Source organism: Rhipicephalus microplus, chromosome 1, assembly GCF_043290135.1.
Source record: "Rhipicephalus microplus isolate Deutch F79 chromosome 1, USDA_Rmic, whole genome shotgun sequence".
Classification (NCBI taxonomy): domain Eukaryota; kingdom Metazoa; phylum Arthropoda; class Arachnida; order Ixodida; family Ixodidae; genus Rhipicephalus; species Rhipicephalus microplus.
In genome coordinates, this window is record NC_134700.1 from 116,459,271 (window position 1) to 116,478,549 (window position 19,279).

The 19,279-nt window shown below is 46.6% G+C and overlaps 1 protein-coding gene across 1 annotated transcript in view; it reads left to right on the forward strand.

Annotated features, from left to right (window-relative positions):
* LOC119178436 (uncharacterized) overlaps positions 1-19,279 on the forward strand; it is a 131,273-nt gene that overhangs the window by 82,109 nt on the left and 29,885 nt on the right. The window contains exon 3 of the mRNA XM_037429638.2: positions 5,487-5,614. Within this exon, the coding sequence (XP_037285535.2) occupies positions 5,487-5,614 (128 nt within the window). The remainder of the gene's footprint in view (positions 1-5,486; positions 5,615-19,279) is intronic.

Sequence of the window (19,279 nt, forward strand, 5' to 3'; positions counted from 1 at the left end):
GCATGGGTATTTGCCAGTAACCTGAACGCAGGTCTAGGCTTGAGAAGTACTCAGCACCTTGCAGTGAATCCAAAGCATCGTCTATGCGCGGCATGGGGTAAACATCCTTGTGGGTAATCTTATTAAGTGCTCTGTAGTCCACGCAAAATCGCACGGAGCCATCTTTTTTTTTCTTACTAAAACAACAGGGGATGACCAAGGACTCGCGGAGTGACGTATAACGTTCCGTTGCAGCATATCGGCTACATTTTGTTCAATGATCTAACGCTCGGACGAAGAGACGCGATATGGTTGACGGCGTACCATGGAAGTGCCATCGGTCTGGATACGATTCCTAATAATGGACGTCTATCCCAGAGATGAGGAATGGGCTTCAAACAATCTCCTATGCTTTTGTAGCAAGGCAAGCAACTCATCTGTCTCTGAAGAGGTCAGTTCTGGACTAATAGTCGCAGCAAAAACAGAAACGCTAGATGAACGTCCAATAGAAGGAAGGTCAGAACACGCTGGCATAAGCGGGACAACAGAGACAGGTTGAGATTCAGAAACGCAAGCCATTGTGGTGCCTTTAGGAATGAGAATTTTCCCAGAAGTCTGGTTTGTAGCGCAGAGAAGTCCGGAGCCATTGTGGAACCGCGCTAGACCTGAAGCAAGGGCTATACCTCTTGTGAGACAGCGTGCAGATGGTTGGACAAACACGTCACCAGAGTCGATCACATTAGAAGTTATGGCAACTATCCGCTGATGACCAGGTGGTAGCTCGGTATCTTCAGCAGCGAGCAAGTGAACGGGCTTGTCATCCGCATACAGGGCATAGTCAGTTTCCATCATATGAACAACATTTTCTCGACAGCAGATGGCAGCGTTTGCCGTAGACAGAAAATCCCAGCCTAATATAAGCTGGTGGGCACACGAACTCAGCACAGCCAATTGCACAAAATGAAGAAGACCAGCTATGAAAACACGAGCGGTGCACATAGCAGCAGGTCTAATGGCGTCCCGTTGAGCAGCGTGCAGTGTAGGTCCATCATAAGGGGTGGTGACTTTTCGCCGACGTGAGCACAAAGAACGATCAATCACAGATAAACAAGCAGCAGTGTCGATTAAAGCGTCCACGTACACACCTTCTATTAAAACAGATATCGTATTATGTGGACGCACTGGGGAAATTTCTGTCTTTTCGTTCGATGCAGCTTTTCCTCCAAAAGCTGCAGAGGTTAGTTTTCCGGGCGTTTGTTGGTGAATTGCGAGACAGGTCGCAATGGAGACGTGGAGCGGTGGAGGGGTGAGGGTGAGCGGCGTCTAGTAGAGCGGTAAGAACTGGTTGGCTCAGATGTCGCGTTTGGAGACGTTGAGCGACATCTGAGCCAACCGGAGTGTGCGGGCATCGGTTGTACGACGGGTGGTGAGGCAGCGATGACTTGTGCGTACGTCGGCTGGGTTCGAGGTACTGGAGCGTCTACATACGCTGGCCCAGTCATGGACGCCAACTCCTCTTTGATAACGTCGCGCAAAACAGTGTTGGAGGTGGGAGGCGGACTCAGCGTCATTGAGAGGCCGAACGATTGCCGCTCTTCCCGTATAATCGCCCGGATTATGGCACGCAATGAGGCATCAGTCGTGGTGATGTTTTCAGCACTGTCCGGCGGTAACCGTTGGGATTCAAGTTCCTCTAGGCGTTGGCACGTGGCAACAACGTCAGCGACTGTAGTCGGGTTTTGAATGATCAAGGCATTGAAGGCGACCGTGCCGATCCCTTTAAATATATGACGAACTCTCTCTGATTCAGACATGGACGTTTTGAAACGGTGACAGAGAGCAAGAACATCCTCTATGTAGGATGTGTAAGACTCACCGCATTGTTGCTTGCGAGCATCCAGTGTCTTCTTCGCGAGAGCTCAACGAACCCCCGGGGTGCCGAAAATTTGGCGAAGCTGTTGCTTGAAACGTGTCGTCCGTAATGTCCGTTTCATGATTGAAAAACCATGTTTTCGCTACGCCTGTCAGATGGACAAAAACACGGCGAAGCTTGATAGGATCATCCCAGTTGTTAGTGGAACTCGCTCGATTGAACTGGTCCAACCAATCCTCCACGTCTTCACCTCGAAGTCCGGCGAACGTGGGCGGCTCACGCTGGTGCGCGGTAATAATCCACGATGGATAGGCCGCGGTAGCCGGGGCCGTGGAAGTAGACGCAGAAGTGCCGGTTGGCTCGTCCTGAGGCATGTTACTGGACACCTGGCACAAACGACGACCTGAGTGGATCTCCAGGAGGTAGGTCGGGCTGGGAGAGGACGGAAGATCGTAGAGCACACTCCACCACTTGTGATGTAACGGTGAAGGCAACCATTATTAGGCCCGGAAGACACGATGAAGCGACCACGCCCAAGGCACAGAACTCAGACAAGCCAAGTCCCCACTGCAGATGAAGATGACGACCACTCATGATGATGAATATGTGTAAGGAGAGCAGGTGTGCTTAATCAATGCCTACAGTATATAGTTCACAATGCCTCGTCTGTGACAGAAACTCGTTATCGGAGTCGTGGGAGACCCCAGCATAAAACACATTTGTGTGAAAAAAAAAAGAAGTTATGCGTTCAAGTTTTGAGGATACCGATGCCACACATGATGAAATGAATAAGGCACACTCTCTTCCCACGGGAATATGGAAGTAAGTGCACTCGAGCTCACATAGCCCAATTTACTGGCGGCATTTCAGCGCACACAAAAGAAACACTACACTATAGATTCTTTCACTGTTTACAAACACAGGCCCTTGATGACATTCGGTTTCATAAACCGATGAGCCCTAATAGCAATGGTTAATGAGAAGAGCTTTAGAACGCGCTCATTTTATACACTTTCCTTTCCTCATTTGGTCAAATATATTGAAAGAAATGTTTTTGACCTACATATAATTACAAGAGATTCTCTTGAACTTAACGCACGCTCTTTTTATCTGAAAACCTAGAAAGATACTTTCCTTACCTTAAAAAGGAATGGCAGATCCCATGTACAGTGGGAATCGATTATATGCGAAGAATGAATGATATATGTTGATAAATCACCTTAAAATCAGCACAACGTTACGAGGTGGAAGTACATAATACCGTGCATGACTTCCGTGTCGTAACCAACATGTTTGGATGTGTCTTTTATCTTTGTCATCTATTCACTTCATGTGATACCACATTTATTTAATATAGAGCTAGCGAGACAGTCACGAGAGCGCTATGAGCGTAGTCGGTGGTCATGTTCTTACATGACAGAGCGTGTCAGCATTATCATGTTTGTAACAGTCATATATTTCGTTTTAGATTGACGTCACGCACCGAATTTGGTATATGTGGAGCTAGCAAAACGGCCGCTAGCGCATCAAGAAGGGCCCAATACACTCCAATGTAGCTATGACGCGCGCGCTCGCTGGGCACAGCGACGCTACGTTAGCGAAACGCAAGCATTCTATACTCTGACGCGAGGCGCGACCAGCGTCCATCGGCCCGGCCCGACGGCAACCGGCGCGAAATGCGACAAGCTGCATTTAGCACTGATGCGTTACGCAGACAACACTGCGTCTCCCTCTCTTCGTGACGGAGGGATGCCGGACGCGCTTAAACGCGCATGTGTCATAGCAACGCAGCGCGGCTCGCGCCTGCGAGTATATGGCAGGATCGGTGCCTGGCTTGGCATCGCCGGCGTGACGCGACGAAATGAACGCCGGCGAGCACGCGGACCGCGTCACGTCAAAATGTATTGGCGCCTTGACTGTGGCATGTAGTCATGTTCTCACATGACACGCATCTCATGGCTATCATGTTTACACCGCTTACATGCCTTCTATATAAAACTTCTAGGCGCGTAAAACTTCAGACAACTAACATAAGAGACAAGGACGAGCGCAGACTTTCAACTGATTTTATTACTACTACGACACACATATATATATTAGAAAGAAGATAAGCAACACACAAAAAAAGGCGAAAAGAGAGATTGCAAAAAACATCACACAAAATCAAAAGGCGAAAAGAGAGATTGCAAAAACATCACGTGCTCACCCTGGGCCCTCACGTGCCGAATTTAAAAACGCCAATTCTTTCCCAGATAATGCTATCGATGGTTTGCTGATACAGCTACCTCGAGCAATTGCTGCAGCTTCAATTACAAGTCTTGTGCCTTCATTAGGGTGGGACGCGAGAACCCTTGTCTGTTCGAACAAAGGCTGGCATCCACATTCGGAACAATGAGCGGCCAAAAAACCGTCCCGTCCTGCATTTCTTACTTTCTGGCAATGTTCTTGAAGTCTTACATTGAGGCACCTGCCCGACTGACCGACGTACTCAAGTCCACAAGACAAAGGTACGCCATAAACAATCCCTGTTGCACACTCAACAAACTTCTTTCGGTGCTTAATTTTGCAGCTACTCGTAGTGGTTCCTACGGGGCTTGTTTGGACAGAAATTAAGCACCGAAAGAAGTTTGTTGAGTGTGCAACAGGGATTGTTTATGGCGTACCTTTGTCTTGTGGACTTGAGTACGTCGGTCAGTCGGGCAGGTGCCTCAATGTAAGACTTCAAGAACATTGCCAGAAAGTAAGAAATGCAGGACGGGACGGTTTTTTGGCCGCTCATTGTTCCGAATGTGGATGCCAGCCTTTGTTCGAACAGACAAGGGTTCTCGCGTCCCACCCTAATGAAGGCACAAGACTTGTAATTGAAGCTGCAGCAATTGCTCGAGGTAGCTGTATCAGCAAACCATCGATAGCATTATCTGGGAAAGAATTGGCGTTTTTAAATTCGGCACGTGAGGGCCCAGGGTGAGCACGTGATGTTTTTGCAATCTCTCTTTTCGCCTTTTGATTTTGTGTGATGTTTTTTGCAATCTCTCTTTTCGCCTTTTTTTGTGTGTTGCTTATCTTCTTTCTAATATATATATGTGTGTCGTAGTAGTAATAAAATCAGTTGAAAGTCTGCGCTCGTCCTTGTCTCTTATGTTAGTTGTCTGAAGTTTTACGCGCCTAGAAGTTTTATATGGATTACCAACTAGCCCAATCCCACACTTTACTTAATTACATGCCTTCGTCATCCATTGGCGTCACGGAATACCGCAATGCGCATATGTGAAGCCAGCGAAACGGCGGCGAGAGCATCATCAGTGTGGCATGTCGTGATGTTGTTACCTGACACGCATGTAGTGATTATCATGTTTCCATGTGTCGTTTATCTATGTCGCTCGTTCGCATCGCACAGTACCGAGTTTGGTACATGCGAAGCTAGCGAAATGGCCGCGAGTGCATCATGAGCGTAGTATGTATACACTAATGTTACATGACACACATCTCATGCCTATCATGAAATCGCCCAGCATATCAATTCCGTTCATAAGTAACTTGCGCTTACCTTCTTGTGCAGCGGCTGCAATTCACGCCTGCTGTAAGCAGCCCTACAAATGAGCACTCGAATGCTAATGCACATCACTCTTCCCAGTGTCGATATCCCGGAGTGTACTTCTGGTCTCACTCACCCAGACTGCCCCGAAGAGATTGTGGTTGGAGGAGCTTTGATAACAGAGGGGTTTAAAGCCCTCTGTGAGAACCAGGGATTCCTCCTGAAAGGTAAGCCCTAATCTACTCAGTGGCATCTTGTAAATCTTCTGGCGCATAATAAACCGTATTGTCATCATACTTCATAGCTTTCGCATCGCCTTATTGAAAACGTCCCCACAACCTAGACTTGATCAAAAAGTTTCTTTTTATTTCTTATTTCATTCTGACATCTTTCTCATTCCCTCACCTGTATTTTTTAACTGCAATAGCATTTATACAGTCATGTACCGTACACACACACACACACACACACACACATATATATATATATATATATATATATATATATATATATATGTGTGTGTGTGTGTGTGTGTGTGTGTGTGTGTGTGCGTGTGTGTGTGTGTGTGTGTGTGTGTGTGTGTTGTGTGTGTGTGTGTGTGTGTGTGTGTGTGTGTGTGTGTGTGTGTGTGTGTGTGTGTGTGTGTGTGTGTGTGTGTGTGTGTGTGTGTGTGTGTGTGTGTGTGTGTGTGTGTGTATCGAGCCACCGTTAACTGGCTTTTTTCATATGCAGAACCTTCAGGTGGCCTCGCTCGATGGGTGCTTCAGCTACAAGAGTACAAAATTAGCCTGCTCTACCACTCTGATGGAAAACGCTCAAACGCAAGCGCCTTGTCTCGCTCCCCACTACATGGCTTGACAATTCTCCGTTACGCCGTTAGTCGAGTTCTCCCTTCTGTGTGGCGAACATGGTTTAGAGCAGAAGAATGAACCCCTAGTTGTTTTCATGTTCAACTTTCGGTATATGTCATCGACCCCTCCTGCCAATCGGTCATTGCGTCGCCAACCACACTTCTCGACCATTCATGATGGACTTTTATGCCACCGTAATTACCCTACGCACGGTTGAAAATGTTAGCTCGTTCTTTCTCTTCATTTCCGCTCGGTCATAAGGGCGGCGCTTATCGACCACCCACAGTACGGCCGCGCAAGCTCACCTAAAACTTTGGAACGCCCATGCCTTCAGGCGCGGCGTAAAGCTCCCTTCGTTCGTCACTATGTACGCTCCTGCTTCACGTGCCAACGTCGCAAGGATCTTCCTCACCATTCAGCTGCGCCAGGGAGACCTTTGTCTTGTCCAAAGCTCGTATTTTATCGTGTAAAAATCAATATTTATGATCTTTTGCCGAGCCCTTCTGGCAGCACCCAGTGGGTAATCATGGCCATCGTGATGTAGAAGTTTCATCTCTACCTATAGTGCTACTGCACACAATGTTACCTCGCTAATCCTGCGCCACGTGACCTCATGTGAATTACTTAGTGACCAACGCCGAGTGTTTCTCTTCGACGTAAATGAATCTCTCTTCTAAAAATGCTGTATCATTCATCGCACAACAGCTGCATATTACCCGCAGACTAATGAGACAACTGAACCTTTCAATTGAACTTCTGGTGACATGTTGGCCATGTACGTCACGCCTGACGACAGCGATGGCGACCATGTGCTCCCATTTATCACATATGCCTACAATACTGCCATGCAGGCCACCACGGGATTTTTCTCTTTCTGTATCATGCGCGTGAGTCATCCTCCACCATGGACTCTATTTATTTGTATAGTGCCGATTCTATAGAACGTACACCCCTGTCTGAAACTGCTGCCCACGTAGAAGCGTGCCGAAATTTCTCCCGCATATTGACATCTGAGGAGCAGCAACGCCAGAAGCGCCACCAAGATCCCGCCATCGCCAGTGCATCTTATGATACTGGTTACCCAGAGACTTTGCACTCACCCCCAGAGACTTGGCAGACTGATGCAAAAGAATCAAGAGCAACGTGGAGTCATCCACAAAAAAATTTTCCACCGACCTTGAGGTAGACTTAAGCTAGGCTTGTTCATCTGATTGATGTCAAGCAGGCGTGGCTACTTTGATGAAAGGCACAAAGAATAAACCCGATGGAAGGCACGAAAACTGAACCAAACGCTAAGAGAGAGAGAAACAAATTTATTGATGGCATAGCAAGGTCGGTAAACTTAATTTGCCGGGGGTTGTAAGGGTGGTGGCCGAAAGCTTGCCACGACCGTTTCAGCCCAGTTGACCACTTCTGCCTGAAGATGGTAGTCAGCTGACGACAGGAGCGACTCCCACGCCTCGAGGGAGGAAGCTGGCAATATTGTTCTTGGTGGGGGTTACCCTCGCATTCCCAAAGAATGTGATTTTGGGTAGCTTTTACGCAGCTGCATTGTCGGCAGTTAGGTGTAATCTCTTCTGGATAAATTTTAGACAGCCAATGAGGGCTGGGCAAGGAATCTGTTTGGATTTGCCTCCAGATCATGGCCTGTTCCCTTGACATATCTGCCTGTGGGGCCGCGTATGTCTTGCGGTTCTCTCGGTAATACGCTGTAATTTCTTTATACGTGGTGATCCCTTCATGCGGGAAGTCCAGGGTGGAGGGGTCCACGTCCCGGTTGATTAAACCTCCGGCTACGTGGTAAGCCGCCTCATTCCCTGGATTCCCCGCGTGAGCGGGCACCCATATAAGTTGTATTTTAATGTCCCGTTTCTTACTTTTGATCATGTTGGCCGCTTTCAGCCCAACACAGCCCATCGTACAACTCATCAGCGCTGTTTTCGAATCACTCAGGATGGAATTGGTAGCCGGAATCGAGGTGGCCAGTGCGATGGCGGCTTCTTCTGCTTCTAATGCTGAGGCCGTTTTTACGGTGGCTTCAGTAATAAGTTCTTCACTGCCGGTCACCGCGCACATGGTGTAACGGTCTCTCGCTTGTCGAGGAGGCGTCAACATACAGAACATTTGGGCGATCCTGAATTTGTTTTGCGAGGTTTTCTGCTCTTGCCTTTCGTCTCTCGTCATGTATTCCTGCCAGCATATTTTTGGCCAGGGGTTTGATTATAATGTCTGCACGAGTCACCGCTGGCAAGAAAACCTTGTTATTGAGCATGCAACTAGTGCGTCGTCCGAGACGGTTGTGTATGTGTAAACCTGCTTCGGTTCGTGAGAGCCTTTCTTTTTGGGCCGTCAAATGCCCTTCTATTAGTTCCTCCACTGTGTTGTGGATACCAAGGCGCAGTAGTTTTTCTGTGGTTGCGTATCTGGGAAGTCCTAGGGCACGTTTATATGTTTGTCTAATGAGAGAGTTTAGTTGTTCTAGACTATTCTTTCTGAGTTGATAGTAGGGGAACGAGTAGGTGACTCGACTGATTACAAAAGAGTGGATTAATTTGCATAGGTCGGATTCCTTCATTCCCTGATTTTTCGTTGCCACTCTTCTTAGAAGCCTAGTCGTTTGCTGAACGGATGCCTGTAACTTGTTGACAGCTTCTGTGTTATGAGTATTATGCTGGATGAGCATTCCTAAAACCCTTATTGTGCGAACAGTGGGGACAACGTTCTTATTTACTGTGATATTGATCGCGGAGCGTGCTCCACTGTAGGGGTCATCCTTCATGTTTTTGGTTCTGATTACTAAGAGCTCGGATTTGTTGGGAGAACCACTAAGGCCCACTTTCTTTACGTATTCCTGTACAGTGTCGGCGGCTGTCTGCAACGCGTCACAGATTTCCCCATCTGAGCCTGTGCAGGTCCATATGGTAATATCATCAGCATAAAGCGAGTGCCTAATGTTTGGGATCTGATCCAAGAGAACGGACAGGCCACGCATCGTAATGTTAAAGAGGAATGGTGATAACAGGGCTCTTTGTGGAGTGCCCCGTGTTCCAAGGGTGATTTTGTCGCTTTTTAGGTCGCCAATAGCTAGATCAGCCATGCGTTCATGCAGAAAAGTTATAATTGTAAGGGCGACTGCCGACGTTCATTTGGGAAAGTTGTCTAGTACAGCAGCATGGGACACATTATCAAATGCTTTTGTTTAAATGCCTGTTTTTCGGTTCTTCCACTAATTCATGGTTGGTGCCCGTGTATTTGTAAACGAGCTGATGCATTTTATTGCGCGACGTGCTTTCAGTCTGCTCAGGATGCAATAAGTGCCTGAGGAGATGCCAGCTGTTTTTATTTCCTAGCTGACCATTGAGCCTGTCGCATAGCTGATGTCATTGCGTTTGACTAAGTTTTTTTAGTACTCCTCGATGTCCCTGTCCTTTTGCGCAAGTCGGCGTTTCAACTTTCGATTGTGCTTTTGGCGGAGCCATCGGTGATGTAAGCTGGCTTGTGCTTCTCACAGGTGCACAAGCTTTGAGTCCGGGACGGGGCCGTCCCGCTCTATTGGGGTTTCGCATGTAGCCCGTTTAGCATCATTAGTGAGATTGGTAGTACACTCATGGAGATCTTCGATGGTGGTGGTTAAGCCCTTGTCTCTCAGGAATCGAAAGACATCCTATTTCGTGTGTTTAGTAGTGAATTTTGTTTTTTTTTTTAGCCTTTAGTGGGTACGTTGATGAAAAGCAGATAATGGTCGCTTCCTAAATGTCGTTCAGTGTTTTCCCACGTAACTGCGTAAGCGTTTTTAACAAGTGTTAAGTCGGGGGTTGCGTTGCGACTGACGCTATTCCCAATCCTGGTTGGTCGGTCGGGGAGCGTGAGTAGGGTAAGACCCAAGTCCCAAATCGTTTCCCATAGTTTAGTGCCCTTGTGGTCACATTTGGGGTAGCTCCATTCGGTAGGTTTGGCATTAAAGTCTCCCATTATTATCAGCTATGAGTGACCCGCTATTCTGCTAACTTTTCTTAAAAGTGAAGCAACGTGAGTAGTAGTATCTCTGGGTGGACTATACAAATTTAAAACGTATACAATGCTATCTGAGCGTTTGTGGGGGAGACGTTCCACGAGAGTGTGAGCTATTTCTGTATATCACAAGTCATGTTGGATTGCCGTGAGATTGCGTTGCACCAGTATTGCAGTAGCCAGTTGCTTACCGGCAGTGGTAAATTCGTTGAATGCGGCATATCCAGACAGTTTCGCAGGATAGCCTGTTTCTTGTAACGCAATTATATCAGGGGACTGGTCGGTGGATTGGAGGTGAAATTGCAAAGCTGCCCATTTGTTGCGGTAGCTCCTACAATTCCACTGCCAGAAGAGCGTGCTAGTTGCGTTTGCCATCTTTTCGTGAATATGGCGTTGCCCTGACAGATTGGGTCGAGGGCATTTTGTGACTTTTGTGAGCAATGGGCTGCGTGGGAGTTGAGGACGGTGTCTGTGATGTGATTGCGCCGGCCGCAGCTGCGCTCTCGGTCAGAGCGGGAAGCAAATCTAAGCGAGCTGTAAGGTTAGTGAGAGCCATACCAAGGGCACTGATACTCTCAGCGAGCTGTTGGTTTTGAGTTGTTTGCTCCCTAGACATTTTGTCGAATAAAATTTCTAGCCTTTCCATTCGATCATTGCTTTGTGAGACATTCGGGTCAGCGGTGGTAATTACGGCTGTTGGTTCAGCAGCCTTACGTTTCGTACCGGTTTTTCCGATAAATTAGTTTACGAGAAGGCGTTTGATTCAGTAGATATATCATCCGTCATGCAGACACTGCGGAATCAGGGCGTCGATGAAGTATATATAAACATCCTGGAAGAAATGTACAGGGGATCAACTGCTACCATTGTGCTTCATAAAGAAAGCAACAGAATACCAATCAAGAAGGATGTAAGGCAGGGGGACACAATCTCCCCTTTGCTATTTACCGCGTGCTTACAGGAGGTTTTCAGAAGCCTAGAATGGGAACAGTTAGGTGTAAGAGTTAATGGAGAGTACCTTAGTAACCTGCGCTTCGCCGATGACATTGCATTGCTGAGTAACTCAGGGAACGAATTTCAACTAATGATTACGGAGTTAAACAAGGAGAGCAGAAAGGTGGGTCTTAAAATGAATCTGCGGAAAACGAAAGTAATGTACAACAACCTCGGAAAAGAGCAGCGCTTCGAGATAGGTAATAGTGCACTTCAAGTTGTAAAAGACTATGTGTACTTAGGGCAGGTAATAACCACGGAGCCGAACCACGAGATTGAAGTAACTAGAAGAATAAGGATGGGGTGGAGCACATTTCGCAAGCACTCTCAAATTATAAGAGGTAGATTGCCACTATCCCTCAAGAGAAAGGTATATAACAGCTGTATCTTGCCGGTACTTAGCTACGGAGCAGAAACCTGGAGACTTACAAAGAGGATTCAGTTTAATTGAGGACGACGCAGCAAGCAAAGAAAAGAAAAATGGTAGGTGTAACCTTAAGAGACAATAAGAGAGCAGAGTGGATTAGGGAACAAACAGGGGTTAAAGATATCATAGCTGAAATCAAGAAGAAATTTACATGGGCCGGGCATGTAGCGCGTAGACAGGATAACCACTGGCCGTTAAGGGTAACTAACTTGATTCCCAGAGAAAGCAAGCGGGTAAGGGGGAGATAGAAGGTTAGGTGGGCAGATGAGATTAAGAAGTTTGCGGGTATAAATTGGCAGCAGCAAGCACAGAACCGGGTTAACTGGCGGAACATGGGAAAGGCCTTTGTCCTGCAGTGGACGTAGTCAGGCTGATGATGATGAAACTAAATCCCCATTTAATCCTACTTCAAGAATCTTCGATTGCTCCTGACACTAATCTTCACTTTAAGAATTACCATTTGTTCAGGCTGAACCACCCTACGAGAGGTGGCGGTATAGTGACAATGATTACGAACAAACTTTGCCATGAAGCCAAATTGACGTTAAAACTCCTCTTCCCGCCCTACGAAATATTAGTCGTAGGCTCAATTCTCCCTACAGAGCAGGTTTTGTCAGTAGTAAATGCTTATTTTTCTTCATGCGTAAATGGCACTCGGCCATTAGATAGTATAATAACCACGTGTGAAGGAAATATTTTACTATCAGGTGACTTCAACTCCCATCATAATACATGGGGAGTAAAAACTGATACGTGTGGCAGCTAGTTGTGGCAATGGGCCCAAGATAATCATTTTTCTTGTCGGAATTCGGGAAGCCCAACATACGTACACAGTAATAGTTCTTCAGCACTGGAGTTAAGTTTTACAAGCTCCAAATTTAATGTTCATTTCGGTCAGTCACTGACTGCGCAACAAATAGCGGCCACTTACCGATAACTTTCGAAATGAAGATTCAGATAGTCTCATCAATCTCTACTGTTCGTCGGCATATAAGCTACTTGAAATTTAAGGATTCTTGTCTTTCTTCGCTGTCTTCTCTGTCCGATAATAGCATGATGCCGAAGGCTCAGAGCCTATATTCTTTGTTTAAAGAACTTCCGTGAGAAATCTGAATTCGTGGTCTCGTCAGCTAATCATAACTCGAACTTTCCTTGATGGAATGACGATTGCTCGAGAGACTACAGACACAGCAAGGCAGCATGGAAAAAGTTTTGTACAATCACTGCCCTCAAAATCGGAAGGACTGCCAGTTCGTTGCAGGCGTTTTTAAACGTACAGTTGTCAAGTCAACGAGAGATTACGACAGGAGGAAGTTCGATGAACTTCCTAAATCCAACGATAAAATGTGTTGTACAGATTTCTACGTAAAAAGAAAATGATTCCGCTAGTCAATAAACGCTGACTCTAACAGTTTGCCAGCCGAAGAAGTAAAAACTTCGTTCGAAGTAATTGGTAAGATTGGAGAAACGCTTCTCTTGCCAACTATCACCACCTTCTTCACGTGCAGTAAAGGACAGGAACTTCACGGAAGTTTCCAGGTATGGATTGTCGCAGGTGTTAGCTAACTTGTCATCAGTGGCTCCGGACCCTGACGGAGTAACGTCGGTCATGTTGAAATTTATATATAAAGAGTGCCAAGAGTACCTATTGGATATAATCAACTATTCCTCAAGAATGACATGGCTCCCTTTGGAGTGCAAAACAGCAAAGGTAATAACATTGCTGAAAGCTCCGGGTAAATGATACGTTTTCGATAGCATTAGGCCCATTGCGTTAACCTCAAGCTTTGTAAAATTAACTGGGAGAATCCTAAACGTTCGAATAACAAATTTTATCAATGAAAGACAAATACCTAATCCATCCCAAATTGGCTTCAAATCCGGATGCTCCATATAGCAGGGCCCATATGGACCTTGAAAGTCGCATAAAATTTGCTAAATGTGAAGTAAAATATGCTGCCTCGTCGCTCTCAATATAGCAAAAGCGTACGACAGCGTCGAGCATACAGTGTTAATCAACCAGCTGCACATTAACTTCCCAAACTATATACAGTCATGGATAGCAGGATTTTTACGCAGTAGAACGTTTTAGTGCTACAAAAGCGGCAGCTCGTCTTCTAAATATCTGCAAACAAGAGCTGTCCCACAAGGGGCCGTGCTTTCCTCGGTGTTGTTCAATATCTTGATGAGCTCTGTACTACTGCACCAGGACGTCCACACATATGTGTATGCAGACGACATTGCATTTTTTAGCAGCAAATGATATTAATAAGCTGTTTCAAGTATTACAGTCATACCTATCTGCTGTAGAAATGTGGCTGGATAGTTCACATCTGTATTTAAATGTCAAGAAATGTTCTGTTTTAACATTTTCAATCAAAGACCCTTTTCACGCCTCTCTCTTAGGTCAGCTGGATCCTATCCCTCAATTAGTAAATGCTAAATATCCGGGGGTGATTTATGACCAGTCAATGTCTTGGAAGACACATTGAGTACATTGCAGGAAGGGGAGGTCGTGCGGTGGGAATATTAAGCGAAATCAGTAATAGTTGGTTAGGTATGCAGAGAAATACTCTTATCTCAGTGTATTGTATGTATGTTCGCCCGTTGCTTGAGTTTGGGTGTGTGTTAAACGTGGAGGGTAGGGGGGCAATTGCTTAGAAGATACATCCTCTGGTACTCATAGACAAGCCTTGACACTATTCTTAGGTCTCCCTAAGTTTGTTGCAATCAATATCTCGTATTTAGAAGCTAAGCTTCTTTCACTTACTACCCATTTTAAATTGTTAGGCACACAGTCATTTATCAGGCCGTATGAATCGCCGGTAAGGCGCTTAGAAGCACTTTTTGTTGACCGTCCTGATATGGTTTTTGGACAACACTGGTCGAAATTTCGTATACCCCCCATTATTGATATACAGCGCTTTCTAGATGATTCAGGCATTGAAATTAAGGCTGTTTCTTTAATCAGTAGCACTAACAATGCTGTTAAATTACAGTTTGACGCTATATTTCTCAAAAATTCAAACTTTATGCCACTCAGTTTTTTAGAAGCTATATTAGGATATTACCTGGCACACACGGGAATACAAGCAGTCATAGCGACTGTTGCATCACAAGGTGAAGATAAACGTGGGATTCGTATTTTTTCGCTTGCCCTAGATTGGTCCTTTTTGCTTCGCCTTCTACATTTTTTGCCGAGCAGAATGTCGTGATAATTCTTCCTTTCTGTAAAATAACTGCTTCAGTAAGTTCCACATTAATTTTAACGGATTCACTATCAGTATGTGCCTTCCTTACTACAGATGAGAACGCGCATGCTCAGAGTGCTTTCAAAGCATTAGTTCTATTGCATCTCAATCTGATCAAATTGATCTGGGTTCAAGGCCATAACGGCATTAAATAAAGTGGCAGATGCGTTGGCAGTTGCTTTCAAATGGGCCAGTTGTGTAGGTATTACCGGCATCGAAATTCTAAATAGGCGCTATATTAAGAAAGAAACTGCTGTTAGAGAAATTCCCTACACCATCTCTAACAGTCACACCAGAATTCAAACACCTGCTGTATCACTGGATTAGGAAAAGATGTCAAACGCGAGCAACGGAGGTCGCAATCACTAGAATGCGCTGTAAAATTGCGCAGCTAAATTTGTATTTACAGAGAGCTGGCCTCGCAGCCTCCCCTCATTGTCCTGTTTGTGTAGTAAAAGAGTCAACTGAACATTACCTTATTTATGGTAATAGATTCTGTGCCTTACGCAAAAAACAATTTAGGTGCCGTTTGCCACCTTCTCGGAATACATTTAAATGCTCACACTGTGCTGTCTTTCGGGGCTTTGTCTCTTAGCCACCGCTACTAGAAGATTGTCGATGCATTGCAAATATTTGTCAAAAATTCAAAGAGGTTTAGGTGTTGAAATCATTCTTCCGTAAGTTTTGACATTTCCAAATTCACATAAAATCAATTACAGCATTACACTGCGGAATATTTACAATTCCACCATCAAATTCGTCCTGGTGCATCTTTCATTTATTTCTCGTGAATAGATAAACCTAACATGTTATTAAGGAAGTAATTCATGAAAACTATCTGGTTCTTTTCCAGTCCCCCTGCGCGGGTGTGCGCCACATCGTCAAGAATCTTGACTTGACTTAAACATAGACGTTCTTGGTGTAGGGCTCCGGTGTGCAATACGCGACATATTTTTTTGCCGAAAACTCCCAAGTCACGCCCTTCCAAGACTTCTACTTCCAATGGCTTTATTGGAGCGGCTGCGCAACAACCGTGGCGTTGTCAGGGCCAGCGTCACACGAGCTATCACGCTCCTGACCGACGAGTTCAAAGCCTCCGTTCCCGATGCCAGTCATGTCTACTCCCACGTTGCCTGCCTTACTCAGATGAACGCCAAACTTGTTCCCCTAAAAAAAGAAATGTTCGCTGCGACTAATGACGGCGACTACAAGTACAAGCTCGAGGTCACGGAAAAGTACGACCAAAGGGGCTCTTACGCCGGGTCAAGAGTGTGTTTCTGTCACGAGGCGACAGTAACGAGTGCTGCGAGGTTGGTGGCTGCAACACTGAACACCGACGCTGGTGGTCCCAGCAGCCTAGAGCCAGGTCAGTGACTCTTCTCAAGTAGCCGGTGGGATTCGCAGTCAAGGAACGATGCCACGTGATCGCACGGTGGTCCTGCCGAAACTACAGATTCCGAAGTTTTCCGGTGCACTTCGTGATTGGCAGTTCTTCTCGGACCATTTCAGTGCCACGATTCACCTGAATGAAGGCCTTTTACAGATCGAGAAGTTCAAGTACCTTCCATCCTATTTGAGTGGTGCGGCAAAGAGAGCAATCGACAACATCCGACTAACCGAAGACAATTACAACATCGCGATCGAAACCTCTACGAAGCGACGCGACTTGCTTGTCAACAAACACGTTGACCATCTGATCGCTTTACTGCCCATCAAGCCATCGGCAGACGTGTAGAAGTTTCGCCTCCTCTACGACAAGGTCAACTTTCGAGTCTCCGCGTTGACTGGTTAGGGCGTCCTACCTGACTAGTACAACGTGGTCCTCAGCCGCGTCTTGATGAACCGTCTGCCAGTCGATCTCGCGATTCTCTACCACCCAAAGGCGCAGGAAGCGCCGCAGGAAACGCCCGGTGTCGTGACACCTGAACATAGAAAGTTCGCCAGGCTGCCGAATCACCCAATTTTTTGCGCATTCTGATTGAGGTTCTAAAGAAAAGCGGGCCATAACAAACGGTGTCGTTTCTCGCGTTTGTTCTCGGTAGAAGTCCGACCCCGGCCAGCGACAGTGGGACGTCTACCAATGGCATCCGCACTTGCGGGCACTTGCTGAAATTGCAGCATGAGTTCTCTTCCTGACTGCGATGCTTCTGCGACGCGGCATCTCGACGTCATCGGAATCAAACCATCTGCCGAGAAAAAAGACAAGGCTCTTCCAGAACTTAAGGCATCTGTTGGGAGCGCAAGTCAGCGAAGAGCACGCACACTAAGTTAACAAACACCTTCAGACAAGGGAGAATATATCTCCTGCGCCTTCTCACGCAGTCACGCACCCAAGAGGCATGACAAGGCGTCATGCTGTGGTTAACGCTTCACTGCGTGCGCTGAGACATCTCTGCCAGAAGAATCTCCAGCTGAAGTGTTCAAAGCTCGACGCCGATGATGTGCAGATGCTCACAGTCTTCAGATTTCAGCGAAGCGCAAGATGGAAGTTCATGGGTGACATACTTTCTTGGTGAAGAGGTTTCATCTAGTCTACAAAGGCTGTTTGAAATGGTCCTTTGAAAACAACAGTATCAACGCCGAGGGACTGGTCACTACGATCTGCGGAGTTGCAACGGTCGTCAGCAGAAGACTTCTTGTGTACCTGGACAGTAGTCCTGAAAAATTGTATCTCCTGACAAAATTACATTGCTTGCTCGGAAGACACGCAAAGAACTACCCTTTCAGACTACAGGGCATTTCCAAGAAGGAGCCTTCCCTGCCGCACACGCTATGATAAGCGTCTCCCAGCGCAGCGACAGGTACGAGAGAAGTGGTCTTACCTGCTATTACAACAATTCATGCGCGATGGGCCTGTTCCTGATATGCCTCGGCTGAGTTCTGGTGATTGTGCTTCTGCATAAACAGGCTACGTCCTTACATGCGACTACAAGGCATGTAGAGTGACACGATAGCTGAGCAGTATTGTTAGTGCACCAGTGGAGAGTGGTAGCGTGCACATTCATATTCCGCGACAGGCTTTTGTACAAGAAATCAAGCAACCTGTTCAAAAGACGTACTGTCTTGGAGGTAGTCGGTAAGAGGCAACTTCCTTGGCCCCTGGGGAATATGTTTCTAACCATTACAGACAGGCGGCAACATGAAACAGAGCGTCGTAGAATACAAGAAGGAACTTAGGCACGAGCATTGGAATAAACATGGTCGTTCTTGGTGTTGGGCTCAGGTCTTGAATACGCGACAGCGGACATGCAGGGCAGGATCGTAAAGTTTGCCTCGATTCGAACGACGAACCCCGAGGTGGCTGAGCCAGTGGCCATTGCACTTACTAAGCAATAGGGTCAAAGAGACAGCCTATAAAGTGAACCCAAAGCAGCAAAGCAGCCGTCAGGGCATTTCAGAAAGTCTGGGTAAGACGGCAAGAAGTTCACATTCTGAGAAACGCCAGAAACAGTGACAGCGCTACACACAGCATCTTAAGGTTCCCTGCTCACATCGGGGAAATTGAGAGTTTTTCTAAACCTTAACAAGTCTGCCCACGAGGCTGCGCGTGGCTTTACCGACCGCGCTACCCTCGGATCAGGCGACTTTCCTCCTGAACACGGGGACGCTCCTAGCACGCACAATAAATAACCTAATTCTTTTATTTAGAGAGAAGGCTCTTCCCACCACCTCATACCAAGCTAAACAGACTGCAGGTGGTTACGCTCAGAATCCTGCAAACCAACTCTTACCCTATTCCTGCGTTCCTTAATTGGATCTATCCGGAAATTCGAACCAATAGTTCTTACGCGGTTTGCGGAAAGAATGCTACTTTGCCTCACTTGCTCTGGGAGTGCGCGTCGCTGGGCCCGACCTTCATTAAGGAAGAGTGGGGCACGCTCCTGCGAAATCTTGTCTTCGAAGACCTAATCCTGGCCTACCAGCGTGCCCGTGATCGAGCCGGTAGGCTAGACCTCTTGGTTTCGTCGTGGGATTAGTCAGATGCGCGTTTCATCGCGTTTTCCCTGACCAAATAAAAGTGTATTCACTCACTCACTCACACGACCCTCGCTTGCTAGTGCGGATTTGGGTGCCTGCCACAAGCCTTGCACTGTCACCAAATTTGTTTTGAAATACCTGGGTCACTACCATGTTGTAAAGCAAACGTCTCTCGTGAAGTGTACTTCAACCCTTAAGATTGTTTTCGGAGAACCACTGCCGGCAGCTAAATATTGTTCGTGTCAAATGCTTAAATTGTTGTTACGATCCGCCTTTCCTCTGCTGCCCGTAAATCGCTGTGACGGCTTTTTTCCCAGGGGGAAGCAACTGTATTGGACAGTAAAGGGCACAGTGGAGGTGTGGCTTGAAGAGGCCAACGAG